This window comes from Babylonia areolata, chromosome 4 (genome assembly GCF_041734735.1).
Source record: "Babylonia areolata isolate BAREFJ2019XMU chromosome 4, ASM4173473v1, whole genome shotgun sequence".
Taxonomy (NCBI): domain Eukaryota; kingdom Metazoa; phylum Mollusca; class Gastropoda; order Neogastropoda; family Buccinidae; genus Babylonia; species Babylonia areolata.
The window spans coordinates 58,051,310-58,068,809 of NC_134879.1; the positions used below are offsets into that span (position 1 = coordinate 58,051,310).

Consider the following 17,500-nt stretch of genomic DNA (forward strand, 5'->3'; position numbering starts at 1 on the left):
GAGAAGGGGGGTATTTATTCAGCATGTGCTGTTGCCTTCTTTAAATGGAGAGGAAGAGAGAGGGGGGGGATTCATTCAGCATGTGCTGTTGCCTTCTTTAAATGGGGAGGAAGAGAGAGAGAGGGGGTTTATTCAGCATGTGCTGTTGCCTTCTTTAAATGGAGAGGAAGAGAGAGGTGGGGGATTCATTCAGCATGTGCTGTTGCCTTCTTTAAATGGGGAGGAAGAGAGAGAGAGGGGGGGGGATTTATTCAGCATGTGCTGTTGCCTTCTTTAGATGGGGAGGAAGAGAGAGAGAGGGGATTTATTCAGCATGTGCTGTTGCCTTCTTTAAATAGAGAGGAAGAGAGAAGGGGGATTTATTCAGCATGTGCTGTTGCCTTCTTTAGATGGGGAGGAAGAGAGGGGGGGGGATTTATTCGGCATGTGCTGTTGCCTTCTTTAGATGGGGAGGAAGAGAGAGGGGGGGGATTTATTCGGCATGTGCTGTTGCCTTCTTTAGATGGGGAGGAAGAGAGGGGGGGGGGGATTTATTCGGCATGTGCTGTTGCCTTCTTTAGATGGGGAGGAAGAGAGAGGGGGGGATTTATTCGGCATGTGCTGTTGCCTTCTTTAGATGGGGAGGAAGAGAGGGGGGGGGGATTTATTCAGCATGTGCTGTTGCCTTCTTTAAATGGGGAGGAAGAGAGAGGGGGTATTTATTCAGCATGTGCTGTTGCCTTCTTTAAATGGAGAGGTAGAGAGAGAGAGGGGGGGGGATTTATTCAGCATGTGCTGTTGCCTTCTTTAAATGGAGAGGTAGAGAGAGAGGGGGGGGATTTATTCAGCATGTGCTGTTGCCTTCTTTAAATGGGGAGGAAGAGAGAGGGGGGATTTATTCAGCATGTGCTGTTGCCTTCTTTAAATGGAGAGGTAGAGAGAGAGAGAGGGGGGGGGGATTTATTCAGCATGTGCTGTTGCCCTCTTTAAATGGAGAGGTAGAGAGAGAGGGGGGGGGTTTATTCAGCATGTGCTGTTGCCTTCTTTAAATGTAGAGGTAGAGAGAGAGAAAGGGGGGGGGGGGGGTCATTCGGCATGTGATTTTGCCTTCTTTAAATGAGGAAATAATTGTATGCCGACACCAAACAAACCCCGAGCACAACATTACAGCAAACGATAAACGACAACAGTTGTTGCATCATGTCCACTTTCTGTTGTAAGAAATACTCAGTCACTGAGCATCAGTCACATCATTCCATGAACAGAAAATACAGCACGTGTCAAGAGAACGTGATAACTCCATTGGGAAGACCCCGCATTGCCTCACAGAAAACTGGTTCATCAGCTGTCTTTACATTAACTAATCAGCGTCGTTTAAGTGCCCATAAATTAACCTTTCCAGTGTCAACTTAAAGCAGCTTTTTTGTTGCTTTGTTGTTGTTGTTGCTTTAAAAAAACAACACAACTCAAATCATTCATTTTCCATGTGTAGCACGCACACCCACACACACACACACACACACACACACACACACACACACACACACACACACACACACACACAGAGAGAGAAAGAGAGAGAGAGAGAGGGGGGGTCATTTATGACAAGAAATATGTCTGCTTGTTCAGCCATCAAGACTCAAAATCAAACAATAGCCGCATTTGTGTCTGACATGGCGATAAACTTCAACTTTCTACAATAGAGTATAACACTGTATGTTATTATGCGCTGGGTATAGTTTGTTGTAAATCAGAGAGAGAGAGAGGAGAGAGAGAGAGAGAGAGAGGAAATCTTAAACCATATCAGTATGCCTTGTTCGTCAAACCAATCGTTGGCTGTTGTTTCTGATTTCTCTTTTTTAGGGGGGGTGTGTGTGTATGTGTGTGTGTGTGTGTGTGTGAGCAATACTGCGTCTTCAAAACTCTCTCTCTCTCTCTCTCTCTCTCTCTCTCTCTCGTGTTGTTCGTGCATTTATAAGAGTGCACACACGTGAGACCTTTGATGGATTTTTCTTTCTTCTTCTGTTTTTTTGTTTTTTATTTTTCTTTTCTTTTCGTTTATCATGTCAAAGCAAATGTATACCAGTCCCTATTGATAGTTCCAGTGATTTGTTCGTGAGGTGCACGTCTATTTTCGCGTGAGCGCGCGCGCGCGTGTGTGTCTGTGTATGTTGTTTTTTTTCCCCACAAAGTAATCATGCCATTGTTCTCTCTCTCTCTCTCTCTCTCTCTCTCTCTCCCCCTTCCCCTCCCAAATAGAAACAGAGAATAAGGTTCGTATACGTATATTCACCCTGGTATTCGACCTCTGACGCACTTTCAGAGACTGAGACAGCCCTAATGAAGCCTTTGGCCTCTGTGCGTGCAAATCTAATTATGGTCACTTGTGGTGTTTCCAGCTCAGCTCAATCTGAGACTAATTGGATAGACAGTGGTCACGACAATGCGCTTGGTTTGCAAGTGCAGTTTCACAGGGATAGGATCTCAGACGTCTCAACGGAAAGGAAGGTTCCAGTCTGTGTTTATCGGACTGTCTTTGTTTGTCTCTGTCGAAAATTTAAAGTTGTTTTTCTTTGTTTTGTTTTTTGTTTGTTTGTTGTTGTTTTTCCATTGTACTAAAAGTGATTTTTCACTGTTTTCATTGTTTAAACTTTTTTTTTTCTTCGCAATAATAATCAGGAATTCGACTAGTCAGTACAACAAGAGCGTCTAATATAATGTGGTTTTCACATTTATTTTAGCAGAGCGGAAGTTGAATATTCATTTTAAAAAAAGCGAAAATGAATGGAACAGAGCGACTTTTTCTGCTTTTGATATTTGTTGTTCAGTCTTAAGAAAGGTAGGCAAGTTTTGTGTTCCATGAATTCTATGGGACAATATTTATTGCAACAGTTTCTGTTATTAATGTCTCTGAGTGCAAAAAAGTGTCCACGTCAAAGTTATAAATTAGACAGCTTCTTGTGCATTTAATTTATTAGATAGTGTTTCAAAGGAATGTCAATGTCTTTTTCAACCAGTACTCCACAAGCAATGACAATAGTTCTACAATTATGTCTTGCACAGTACACAAGTCATACTAAAAGTGATTAAGATAAAAAGAATTACCATTTTAAAGTCACAACTGCCCATGTTTTGCGAATTTACCTCTGTGGAGTCTTATTGGTGTCAAAAGCAAGAGAACTGATTATTGTGAATCGAGAAAATCAACAAATCCACAACCCCGTTACAGTTCTGGTGACTATTTCCTATTTTCATGAAGAAGAGTACTCTTTTCAGGGGAAACAACAATTTCGGACTTTTGATGCTTGTAATCTCCTCTAACAGTTCGCTGTATTTTCAAGGAAGACGATGGCCTTTCTGAAGAAAAAAAATCCTTTGATTTTGTTTTAGTTCGTCTGTGTTAATGACACATGGGAAGAACATACTGGAAGAAACGGAACATATAACATGAATTGAAGCCTAATTGGCTGTTACAAGTTGTTTCTTATTCTTCTTTCTTCTTTCTGCTTCTTCTTCTCCAATCACAAGGGTATATATAAAGGAAAAAACGGGAAGAACAATCGCAAAATGACCTGTCTAAAAGCGACCTGCCACGAGAAACTTTCAGTTCCAAGTCCCCAAACAAACCAGAGAAGTTGCATCAACTGTTCAAAGGTCGTCCAGAGCAAACAAGATAAAAACAAGAAGACTTCGCTGGTGAATGCCACCGGTGCACAGCACTGGAGTCCCCCCTCCCTCAAGTCATCTCCCCCCCCCCCCCCCCGCTCCCCTGTAACCCCCTCCCGCCTCCCTACACGCACACCCTCTCTTTTCCGAAACGGGGTTAAATAATCAAACACCCTGAACAAACTGTTGCCACACGTTTCCGGTCCCCATATTTTATTCTATAACCCCTTCACACACACACACACACACACACACACACACACACACACACACACACACAGAGGTAGATATACACAGACACAGACACGCACACACACACACACACATACCACCGCACGTAAGCACGCACGCACACACACACACACACACACACACAACTTGCCTCCTGCTCTTCCCCTCTCCGTTCCCACCCCATCCACTCGTCCTCTCACGTCCGCATGTTCCCTGTCGTGTCAATTTAAATCTCTCTCCCTCTCTCTCTCTCTCTGTCTGTCTGTCTGTCTGTCTCTCTCCCTCTCTCTCTCTCTCTCTCTGTCTCTCTCTCTCTCTCTCTCTCTCTCTCTCTCTCTCTCTGTCTCTCTCTCTTCTCTGAAACCTTGGAGACGAACGACTGGGGGGAAAAGGCACAGTGCCCCCTCTGCCACATGGACTTTTTAAGCCGATGACAAAGTACACGGAAGTATCCCTTAGTGGTTTATTTTGCTTCAATTATGTTTTTTCCTTTCTGTTCCAATTTATCTGTTTTGCACATTGTTTTGTTCTGATTTGTATGTACTATGTCACTAGAGCTTTACAGCTAATAATATTATCTCTCTGTCTCTCTCTCTCTTTGTCTGTCTGTCTGTATGTATGTCTCTCTCTCTCTGTCTGTCTGTCTGTCTCTGTCTGTCTATCTGTCTCTCTCTGTGTCTGTCTGCCTCTCTCTCCACCTCTACCCCCCCCCTCTCTCTCTCTCTCTCTCTCTTTCTTTCTCTCTCTGTCTGTCTCTCCCCCTCTCTCTCCTTCTCTCTCTCCCTCTCTTTGTATCTCTCTTCTGTCTCTCTCTCTCTTTCTGTCTGTCTGTCTCTCTCTGTCTGTCTCTCCCCTCTGTCTGTCTGTCTGTCTTTCTCTCTCTCTGTGTCTCTGTCTCTCTCTCTTTCTCATTCTCTCTTGACGTCACAATAATAAGCCAAATCGTTAAAAAGAAGAGAAAAAGCAATCACAATGGTTACCTGGAGGTTACCCACACAAATCATCCGATTGGAAGAGATGTCGTCATCGCGATGCTCAGAATAGATTTCTGAGCCTCACCACGTGTCTATACAGTCTTTTTTTAGCCTGGAGATAAACCACAAAGGTATTACATAAGATATGCTGAGTAATGAGCTCTAGGTGTTTTTTTGTTGTTGTTTTTCACGTTTTATCTGTCTATGCCGTTTCCGAATTCCTACATACTCAAGACATCTCCATATCCTAATGATTTAACGTGTACCACTCAGTTATTCTCATGTTCAACTGGGCTATATCACGAAATCCCTTAGACTAAGATAAGTAATTAAGTTAGGTCTGCCTAGACTTACCAGATGTGCACGCCATTCTGTTCAATTCGATCTCACCTGATTACTAAATAAAAAGGTAAGCAATAGCGAAAGACAGGACCCGATGACAGCAAAGATTTTGTCTTGTCTTGTTTTGTGTCCATGTTTCTTTGAAGGATTTTGTATCCACTGTATTCTCAAAAAAATACTCAGGTATGCATATTAGTAGAATGTTGTGTATACGACACATTACAAAAAAAATACCAGACTTTCCTTGTGGTAAATATGAAAGACAAAAGGCAAACTTGAAACAGTTAGATATCAGTTTCAAATCCAAAGAGGTGTCAAATTGTGCGGACTGATCTTCATACGTTACACCACATTTACTGTTTACAATAGATGTCTGACCTTTCATAAACCCAACACCGGTCAGACTTTAAGGGCCTACCCTATATTATTTTGTCTAAGACATTAACGGAAAATGAGAAAGATGAAGGAGTGTCTTCTCTCCTTTTCCAAAATATGTGAATATTTATTTTTGTCATTTTGTCAGTTGTCCGTGTGTTATGAAAATGGGGGGGGGGGGGGGGGGGGAGTTGAAAAGAAAAAAAGGAGGAGGATGTTGACGATGATGATGGTAACATAACATTTTTTTATTTCATTAAAAAACAATAACTTAAGTTACATTCATCACGTGTTTGTCCAAGGAACTGCCATTATTGGCTGTCCGCCAATGTCCTCGTACTGTGCCCTCTGGATTTCGGGTGTGTAGCCATCTATCTCTGCTGTGGCCCGCTGAGAGCAGACTTCACCCCCTTGATACACGGGCGTAACATCGGAAACTAAGGCCATACGTTTTCTTTGCAAACGTCAGAAAAAAATCCAAATTCCTGTGTTGCTGAATAGTGAGTGATAATACGTTATCTTGAAGTTGAAAAACCTTTTGTTTTTTAACGTTTTTCTTTTTCGTTTTTTTTCGTTTTTTTAATTTTTATTTTTATTATTTTGTTTGTTTGTTTGTTTGTTTCTTGTTTGTTTGTTTTTTGTTTGTTTTGTTTTGTTTTTTTTGTTTTGTTTTGGTTTTGGTTTGGTTTTTTTCTATTCCAAAGACTATGTTATAGGTTCGCCATATAAAGAAATTTATCTTAACTGATTATAAACATTATAAATGCTGGACTTCTTTTTTTAACACTGTCTTTATCTCTGTCACCAGCCATGGTGAATTATGAAGATGGGACTTGCAGATAGATCTGCAGTAAGACGACAGTGGATGTGGCGGTAACACATGACGGTTCTTGGTATGCGAAATCACTGCAGAAACCATCAGATACTGTTCTACTGGTACATATTTCAACTCTAACTTGGAAACCTATGCGTTCAAACAATATGTTTCACTATACATCTTTCTCTCCCGCAAACAATATGTTTCACTATACATCTTTCTCTCCCGCAAACAATATGTTTCACTATACATCTTTCTCTCCGCAGACAATATGTTTCACTATACATCTTCTCTCCGCAAACAATATGTTTCACTATACATCTTTCTCTCCCGCAAACAATATGTTTCACTATACATCTTCTCTCCCGCAAACATATTTTCACTAACATCTTTCTCTCCCGCAAACAAATGTTATAACATTTTCTCGCAACATTGTTTATACACTCTTTCTCTCCCAACATTGTTATAAATCTTCTTCCGAGACAATATGTTCACATACTCTTTTCTCCGCAAACAATATGTTTCACTTACATTTTCTCTCGCAAACAATATGTTTCACTATACATCTTTCTCTCCGCAAACAATATGTTTCACTATACATCTTTCTCTCCCGCAAACAATATGTTTCACTATACATCTTTCTCTCCGCAAACAATATGTTTCACTATACATCTTTCTCTCCCGCAAACAATATGTTTCACTAACATCTTTCTCTCCCGCAAACAATATGTTTCACTACACTCTTTCTCTCCGCAACAATATGTTTCACTATACATCTTTCTCTCCCGCAGACAATATGTTTCACTATACATCTTTCTCTCCCGCAGACAATATGTTTCACTATACATCTTTCTCTCCCGCAAACAATATGTTTCACTATACATCTTTCTCTCCCGCAAACAATATGTTTCACTACACATCTTTCTCTCCCGCAAACAATATGTTTCACTACACATCTTTCTCTCCCGCAAACAATATGTTTCACTATACATCTTTCTCTCCCGCAGACAATATGTTTCACTACACATCTTTCTCTCCCGCAAACAATATGTTTCACTACACATCTTTCTCTCCCGCAAACAATATGTTTCACTATACATCTTTCTCTCCCGCAAACAATATGTTTCACTACTACATCTTTCTCTCCCGCAAACAATATGTTTCACTACACATCTTTCTCTCCCGCAAACAATATGTTTCACTACACATCTTTCTCTCCCGCAAACAATATGTTTCACTACACATCTTTCTCTCCTGCAGACAATATGTTTCACTACACATCTTTCTCTCCTGCAGACAATATGTTTCACTACACATCTTTCTCTCCCGCAGACAATATGTTTCACTATACATCTTTCTCTCCCGCAAACAATATGTTTCACTATACATCTTTCTCTCCCGCAAACAATATGTTTCACTATACATCTTTCTCTCCCGCAAACAATATGTTTCACTACACATCTTTCTCTCCCGCAAACAATATGTTTCACTATACATCTTTCTCTCCCGCAGACAATATGTTTCACTACACATCTTTCTCTCCCGCAAACAATATGTTTCACTACACATCTTTCTCTCCCGCAAACAATATGTTTCACTATACATCTTTCTCTCCCGCAAACAATATGTTTCACTACACATCTTTCTCTCCCGCAAACAATATGTTTCACTACACATCTTTCTCTCCCGCAAACAATATGTTTCACTACACATCTTTCTCTCCCGCAAACAATATGTTTCACTACACATCTTTCTCTCCTGCAGACAATATGTTTCACTATACATCTTTCTCTCCCGCAAACAATATGTTTCACTACACATCTTTCTCTCCGCAGACAATATGTTTCACTATACATCTTTCTCTCCCGCAAACAATATGTTTCACTATACATCTTTCTCTCCCGCAAACAATATGTTTCACTATACATCTTTCTCTCCCGCAAACAATATGTTTCACTATACATCTTTCTCTCCCGCAGACAATATGTTTGACTATACATCTTTCTCTCCTGCAGACAATATGTTTCACTATACATCTTTCTCTCCTGCAGACAATATGTTTCACTATACATCTTTCTCTCCCGCAAACAATATGTTTCACTACACATCTTTCTCTCCCGCAAACAATATGTTTCACTATACATCTTTCTCTCCCGCAAACAATATGTTTCACTACACATCTTTCTCTCCCGCAAACAATATGTTTCACTACACATCTTTCTCTCCCGCAGACAATATGTTTCACTACACATCTTTCTCTCCCGCAACAATATGTTTCACTATACATCTTTCTCTCCCCGCAGACAATATGTTTCACTATACATCTTTCTCTCCCGCAAACAATATGTTTCACTATACATCTTTCTCTCCCGCAAACAATATGTTTCACTATACATCTTTCTCTCCCGCAAACAATATGTTTCACTACACATCTTTCTCTCCCGCAAACAATATGTTTCACTACACATCTTTCTCTCCCGCAAACAATATGTTTCACTACACATCTTTCTCTCCCGCAGAGGGTCTTTGTGGTTGCGTGTGCATCGATTTCTTTGAGTGGGGATCGGGGGGTGGGGGGGGGGGGTGATAACTTTTTTTTAAGAGAGTTTGGTTGTTGTTTTTTCATATTGTTTTGCACTCCTGTACCTTGCTCGTGTCACACGTATTGCTAACTACGTGAAGAGCTAGAAGAGAGTGCTTTTCTCATGCACATTATCATTTTTACTAGGAGTAGCAGTAATAGTAGTAGGAATAGTAGTTGTTGTTTTGTTGTTGTTGTTGTAGGAAGAGGAGGAGGAGACGTAGTAGAATTATCATTATCATAACATTATCATTATTATCATTTTGATATATATTATTATTATCATTATTAACATTTTCATTTTTGCTATTATTATTATTATTATTATTATTATTGCTGCTGTTGTTGTTGCTGGTTGTGGTGGTGGTGGTGGTAAACTAACGGAACACAAATCTGTAGAGTGGAAGTGTTTACAAACAGAAATAACAAACTGTACAAAGAGCTGCACAGTGGAAGCAATGCTGACACGCTCACAACCCATCCGACTGCCACAAACTGTGACCGGCCTTTCTTTATTCCCGATCTTCCTGGTGTGTCTTGTGATGCAGAAAGTAAGGCCAGCGAAGTGTGGGAATCAAGGAGAGTGGGGGAGTGATGTATGAGGCAGGAGATTTGGGGCAGGATGTCAGCAATCTCGTGGGCGCCGTTTCTGACAGATTGTACTTCACGTTTTTACTCATCCGTCTTCCTCGCTGGTAGGCCGCTTAGCCCACCCACCCACTCACCCACCCTCTAAAGCAGACCGACTACTTCGGAAGATTTAGGGCTACAATTTCGGGTGCAACCGAACACACACACACACACACACACACACACACACCACACACACGCCCACACACGCCCCCCCCCCCCCCCCCCCACACACACACACACACACGCACGCACACACACACACACACTCTTCACAAACGAAGAAGGACTCCTGACATACTTGTGATTCAGTCACACCAGACATTGTCAATAAAGAAAACTTGAGTGCACTGTTGAGTCTAGACCCCTTCCGTCTCTGAATTCAGGGAACTGAATGAAACCGTCAGTATCAACTTAATTTGGGGCAGCTGGGAGCGAAAGATGATTTCGAAATATTAAGAAAAAAAAGTCCTTGTTCCAGTTTCAGTTTCTTCTTCTCTTCTCCTTCTTCTTCTACGTTCGTGGGCTACAACTCCCACGTTCACTCGTATGTACACGAGTAGGCTTTTACGTGTATGACCCTTTTTACCCCGCCATGTAGGCAGCCATACTCCGTTTTCGGGGGCTGGGGGGGGGGTGCATGCTGGGTATGTTGTTGTTTCCATGACCCACCGAACACTGACATGGATTACAGGATCTTCCACGTGCGTATTTGATCTTCTGCTTGCCTATTCACACGAAGGGGGCTCAGGCACTAGCAGGTCTGCACATATGTTGACCTGGGAGATCGGAAAAATCCCCACCCTTTACCCAGCAGGCGCCGCTACAGAGATTCGAGCCCGGGACCCTCAGAATGAAAGTACAACGCTTCAAGCATTCGGCTATTGCGCCCGTCGTTTAAGTTTGAAAGAGGCGTCAAAGCGTGGAGACTGATCCATAATATGTCACACCATATCTGTTGTAAGAATTAGCACACGCCTGAACATCACATGGACCCAACAGGCTTGTCAGGTCCTCTGCCAGTGATGTCCCCTTCCCCTTCATCCAGCGTGCCCTGCCACTCCCACCTTCACTCCGATACATGTACGAGTGGGCTTTTACGTGCATGGCCGTTTTTACCTCGGAAGCCATGCTCCGTTTTCAGAGGTGTTCCAGTGACCACAAAAAGGCTTGTGGACTGGCTGTCCGCCATCCTACAACACGTTGCTTGCTTTGTGTGGATTCAGTGTAGTCATAATGTTGGTCACAACTGGAACTTTGTATCAAACGGCGCCTCCATTAACTTGACATTCCTTGTGAACGAAATGACTATTACCTTACTTTTTTTTTCTTTCTTTTTTTTTCTTGTTCTTTATTGAAATCAGTTTAAATCTTTGGAGGCTGACTCTAATTCTATGTAAAAACAAATATAGATATTGCCCCTTCTCCAAAGACCAAATCGGAATGCTCGTAATTATATTGCTGACAAAATGTTGCCATAGTTTGGGTCAGGGTAACGGTGAGGAGCTTCAGTATCTAACCGATGTTCAATAATACTTACTTAACTATCAATCACAACTGCAGCCAAAGCACAATAATCCTAAAAACAAACACTGAAGTTTTTATCTAGGATCAGTAGGACACTGGCATGGTTTTCTTTTCCATATCAAATGAAAGCTCAACATTCTGACACATGGTATGCCTGTTGGTTTGTTTTTTAAATGAAATTTTCATCTCATTACTTGAGCACAGTTTAGCAACAGTTTCAGTTTCAGTAGCTCAAGGAGGCGTCACTGCGTTCGGACAAATCCATATACGCTACACCACATCTGCCAAGCAGATACCTGACCAGCGGCGTAGCCCAACGCGCTTAGTCAGGCCTTGAGAAAAAAAAGGTGAATAAATAATAGATAAGCGTACATAAATAAGTAAATAAATACATACATAGATAAATAAATAAATAATAATTATAATATGAAATAAGGTAGTAATAATAATAACAATAATAATAATAATAATATAAATAAATAATTAAGACAACAATGATGATAAATAAGCAAATAAATGTAAAACATGAAGACACACATTCACGCATACACCCACACATGCATAACAGATATGCACCAAACATGCAGTTTCACAGATATGAAAGCACAGTCAAATACACATAAACGTACATGAGCCCCAACACACACATACACACACACACACACACACACACACACACACACACTACCCTGCACCTCCTCTACCCCCCTCCTCCACACACTCATTTCTAGGCTACGTATCGCAGCTTCCACGGCACACACACACACACACACACACACACACACACACAAACACACACACACACACACATGAACACTTACTTGTACAAGCACACACACATACGCCCATATCCCCCACCCCCAAGCCCCCACACATACATACAAAGATATATATATATATATATATATATATATATATATATATATATATATACACCCGCACGTTCCAATATCCCGTTGCTCCAACAGTGTAGGCATGCATGCACTCACATACCTCATCCTCTACCCCCCCTGCCCCCGGCACCCCCACCTCCCCCTCACACACACACACACACACACACACACACACACACACACACACACACACACACACACACACACAAACATACGCACGTGCACAGAACTCTCCTGACACTTGTGTACACTTACACTCTTGCGCATGCACAAACGCACTCAAACACACAGACCCACACATACACACAAACACACACATACACACACGCACAGAGGCTGCCACTGATTGGCCGTAAGAGGGATGGGAAAAGATCTCTGATGCCATGAACGTGGCGTCTAGTGTGTTGCTCAGTCTATTGTATTTGGAAAAGCCCACAGAGACTCTGTTCCGTTTTGAAGAAATTTGCGCAATGTTGGTTTGGAAATGATGCCGATATTTGTTTGATTTGCAAAGCATCGTGCTCTAACTTTCATGTTAGACTTACGGCCGCTCCCTCTGCTTTTATTTCTTTGAGGCGACCGATGGTGTGATGGCCTTGTGCCTGTTCTTTTTGATATTCTTTGACTTTTCAGAGGATTTCCGATTTTCCTAGATGTAGGCCGCTCGTTGGTGTTGCGTTACCAGCAAGTCTGTCAGCTCGCTCATTTCCCTTAACACCTGCATGTCCCGGGCAGTATGACCATGTGCGTTTTTTAATCTGAAAGTTGCGCATTGCCTTATGTCACTCTGGGCTTCTCATTCCGTTTTCAATTTTCTGTATGAGGTTCATTGAGTCGGTTAGAATCATGGCATGTTGGTTTCCGGGCGTATGGATGGACGATAGCCACTGGAGGGCATGTGTCACAGCTTCAACTTCCATCGTTAGGCTGGAGGTTGTGACTTTGTAGGCAGCATTCTCTTCCCTAATTGTTTTTCCCATTTTATTTAGCAACAAAAAGCATGCATGTCTTGTTTGATTTATAGAAATACCGTTCAAAGAATTACTTCCTTCTCAACGACGGGTGGGGGGGAGGAAGGGTAGGGGGGGGGAGGAAGGGTAGGGTGGGGGGAGGAAGGGTAGGGTGGGGGTGAGGAAGGGTAGGTGGGGGTGAGGAGGGTAGGGGGGGGAGGAAGGGTAGGGTGGGGGTGAGGAAGGGTAGGGTGGGGGGAGGAAGGGTAGGGTGGGGGGTAGGGTGGGGGGGAGGAAGGGTAGGGTGGGGGTGAGGAAGGGTAGGGTGGGGGGGAGGAAGGGTAGGGTGGGGGGAGGAAGGGTCGGATCATGTCCAAAGAGCAGAGAATGGCGGGGAGAAGAGTGGGGATACAGAAGGAAATGAACATTTTGTTATGTACATATATATATATATATATAGAGAGAGAGAGAGAGAGAGAGAGAGAGAGATACATAACATAGATAGATAGATGGAGTGATGGCCTAGAGGTAACGCGTCCGCCTAGAAGCGAGAGAATCAGAGCGCACTGGTTCGAATCCCGGCGCAGTCGCCAGTATTTTATCCCCCTCCACTAGACCTTGAGTGGTGGCCTGGACGCTAGTCATTCGGATGAGACGATAAACCGAGGTCCCGTGTGTAGATGCACTTAGCGCACGTAAAAGAACCCACGGGAACGAAAGGGTTGTCCCTGGCAAAATTGTGTAGAAAAAGCCACTTCGATAGGAAAACATTTTTTTTTAATGCAGGCAGGAAAAAACACTGAAAAAAATGGGTGGCGCTCTCAGTGTGGCGACGCGCTCTCCCTGGGGAGAGCAGCCCGAATTTCACACAGAGAAATCTGTTGTGACAAAAAAGAGTAATACAATACAAAACACAATGCAATACGTCAGTACGTACAGTTCCAAAATGTCTTTCTTTTTCTCCTTTCTTTCCTCAGCCCCAAGACTTCTGCAGAACCACCACCGCCACCACCACCACCACCACCACCACCATCACCACCTCATGATAACGGCAGCGACGACGACGATGACGATGACGACGACGATGATGATGACGCTGCTGAAGTTGAGCACACGCCTGATGAGGAGGCTGTCCCACGTGCTGGTCTTTGTGGCAGTGCTGTGTCTCGTGCTCTCACATGCTTCAGCTTCCGAAGTGAACCCAGGAACCACACTCCAGTGCCACGTGCGGCAGTACAGCTACCGCACCACCAAGCCACCCATCGTCAATGAGCGTGGAGAGCTCGTCACCTGTGAAGGAGTGGTGCACGTCAACACGTGTTGGGGCCGCTGCGATTCTTACGAGGTAGGTAACTATATGTATGTATGTGTGTGTGTGTGTGTGTGTGTGTGTGTGTGTGTGTGTGTGTGTGTGTGTGTGTGTGTGTGTGTGTGTGTGTGTGTGTGTGTGTGTGTGTGATCGTCAGTCGTGTGCGACTATGACCATCAGAACAGCAGAGGAGGCAACTGTTGTCCCGACTATTTGGGCTAGAATTTGATTATAGTGGAGAGTGCCTTGCCCAAGTTACATCCCCACTCTCTCAGCCAAGGTTTTAGGACAGTCGGCGTTGGGATGGTTCCCAAAGGCTAACTAGCCCCCAAGGCTGCAGCACTTAGAGCCAGTGAAATTTTGCCTCCTAGTTTGAGAGTCATAGTCCTTCACAGAAGACTGAGCTGTAAATGATTTCCCATTGCACTGGAGAAACCATTGATAGTAAAGCTCTCACACTGATGTTGGCCCACCTGTAAACTGTCAATCTGTGGTATAAGACGAGTGTTGGCCCACCTGTAAACTAACGTCAGTCTGTGATAAAAGACGAGTGTTGGCCCACCTGTAAACTAAAGTCAATCTGTGATATAAGACGAGTGTTGGCCTACCTGTAAACTGTCAATCTGTGGTATAAGACGAGTGTTGGCCCACCTGTAAACTAACGTCAATCTGTGATATAAGACGAGTGTTGGGCCACCTGTAAACTAACGTCAATCTGTGATATAAGACGAGTGTTGGCCTACCTGTAAACTAACGTCAATCTGTGCTATAAGACGAGTGTTGGCCTACCTGTAAACTAACGTCAATCTGTGCTATAAGACGAGTGTTGGCCTACCTGTAAACTAACGTCAGTCTGTGCTATAAGACGAGTGTTGGCCTACCTGTAAACTAACGTCAATCTGTGCTATAAGACGAGTGTTGGGCCACCTGTAAACTAACGTCAATCTGTGATATAAGACGAGTGTTGGGCCATAAAGGCAGCTAGCAGGGCAGAAGACCGCTACACAGTGTCCAACCAGTTTTAGTTCACTTAGTACCCCCGACAAGGTTGTCCCCTATCTCCAGGGACCGACCGCTGATATAATGATACAGATCTGCCCAACTGACCTTGGAGACTGAAAGCCCCAGATTGCCCCGCTGTGTTTAAACTTCCAAAGAAAGAACAGCTGTGCACTTTTCAAGTCTTGTATGTGGCTATGCAGGGCTATTGGTCTATGGCATAGAATAGCTTTTTGGTCTTGTCAGTGAGGTAAATGATGTTGAGTAGTTTTGGGCAGATACAGGTTTCACACTGTTTGCCTTGTGGTCTGTTGTTACTTTCACTTAGAAAGCATCACGTGTCCATCTTTCTCAATCAGTCAAGTTGAAATCCAACACTGACTACCCAAAATATGGAAAAGGTTTCAGACTTGAAATGAAATGGATCAGTTGCCAGGTGAAACAGTATGACTGTAGACCAAGAGCCGGGGGCTACAAATGATTACTGTCATCAGTAACGTAGTGTAGGTGGTGTCATGTTACACATGATTACTGTCATCAGTAACGTAGTGTAGGTGGTGTCATGTTACAAATGATTACTGTCATCAGTAACGTAGTGTAGGTGGTGTCATGTTACAAATGATTACTGTCATCAGTAACGTAGTGTAGGTGGTGTCATGTTACAAATGATTACTGTCATCAGTAACGTAGTGTAGGTGGTGTCATGTTTGTGTTTCGCTGGAACAGGCACCAGTCAGCTCCATTGAATATTGTTATCATGCGTTCAGTTTACTGATTAGTTAGTTTGTTTTTCTTTGTTTTTTTTCCTTTTTGGGTTGTATTTGTTTTGAGCCTTGTTGGCCGCGTGGCTGATGGACTGGTTGATGCGTTGGTGGGTTGACTGGCTGTCTGCTGTGTTAGTTTGCATACACTGATTAAAATCATCAACACTAGTGCTTTTCTCTCGAATTATTCGTCTGTTTTGGACGAAACTTGGCATGAGAAAGAAATGGGATTCCAATATGAAGTAGAGAAAACTGGGGAAATAAAATGGAAACCAAACTTTTACCAAGTTTTCTTGGTCAAATGTCACCTCATTACTATGGCATATTTACCAACAGATCTTGATGAACTTCATCTATTCTCTCAATAACATATGTTAAATGTGACCTTGATTCAAGGATAAAGGCATGCACAGGTCTAAATCACCAAGGTGCTTGTTCTTTACCTATGAAAAAGGGGATGTTGACACTGAATGTCATGTCACCAGTTCATTTAAATTTCAGAATGCCGACGACAAAAAAGGATTGAGCTTTGCAATTCTAAAGTGATCCTACGTTCTGCAAACTGAAGGCAAATTGAATGCACCAAGAATGGTGTTATTCTCAACCTTTGACATTCACTCAGTAAACTTGTTCCAGATCCAAAGCGGCAAGAACAAAGAAAGGAGAACGTCTTCTCTTCTCAGGCCTTTACCTCTTCCTTCTGTCACTGTTCCAGGTGGGGGACTTCCAGATGCCGTTCAAAGTGAGCCACCACCCGGTGTGTACCTATGCAGGGTACAGGAGAAGAACAGTGACTCTCCGCAATTGTCGGGGCTACCCGGATCCTACGGTGGAAGTGCTGGATGCCACTTCATGTGCTTGTCGCCCTTGTGACTCTGCGGATACCTCCTGTGAAAATCTTGACGGTTGAAATGGAAACAGAAACAGCTGGCCCAAGTCATTACCTACTGGCTGCTGCAGCGCAATTTGTTACACAGCACGAATTTGTCACACAGTGACAATTTGTGCAGGGATTTCTATCAAGAAGGCATATGCGAGGCTATTGTTCGTGTACAAAAAAAATCGTGCACAAATTGTCACTGTGAGCAATTGTCACTCAGTGACACTTTGTTTCGTTGGTGTCAAGGCGTCAGCCAAGAAAGGGTGCGGGTGTTGTCCATGCACAAATTGTCACTCTCAACAGTTTGGCAGATGAGTGAAAACCTGCTGATCAGGCCTGGGAGACTGACTGATTATAGTGAAGGCATTGTACGCGAGAAGATGTGGAGGACGAAGACCAGTGATTAGCCAAAATGAATATATAGATGGTAGTTTATTCTTCTGTCTGTCTCTTCTCTGAATGCTGGGATGTTTTTGCTTTTTGTGTTGTATCCTCGCCTTGTGGAAATCCGGAAACTCCAATTTCCAGCTGCTCTGTACTGGTATTTGTCCTCTTTGTCATTACTGCTCTTTACGTGAAGCTG

General features: G+C 43.0%; 1 protein-coding gene across 1 annotated transcript in view; it reads left to right on the forward strand.

The window, feature by feature from the left end:
- Window positions 1–17,500, forward strand: part of LOC143281771 (thyrostimulin beta-5 subunit-like) — a 23,067-nt gene that overhangs the window by 5,151 nt on the left and 416 nt on the right. Inside the window, exons 2-3 of the mRNA XM_076587059.1 lie at window positions 13,943–14,310; window positions 16,753–17,500. The exon at window positions 16,753–17,500 is cut by the window's right edge and continues 416 nt beyond it. Coding sequence (XP_076443174.1) covers window positions 13,943–14,310; window positions 16,753–16,947 — 563 coding nt within the window. The 3' untranslated portion in view covers window positions 16,948–17,500. The remainder of the gene's footprint in view (window positions 1–13,942; window positions 14,311–16,752) is intronic.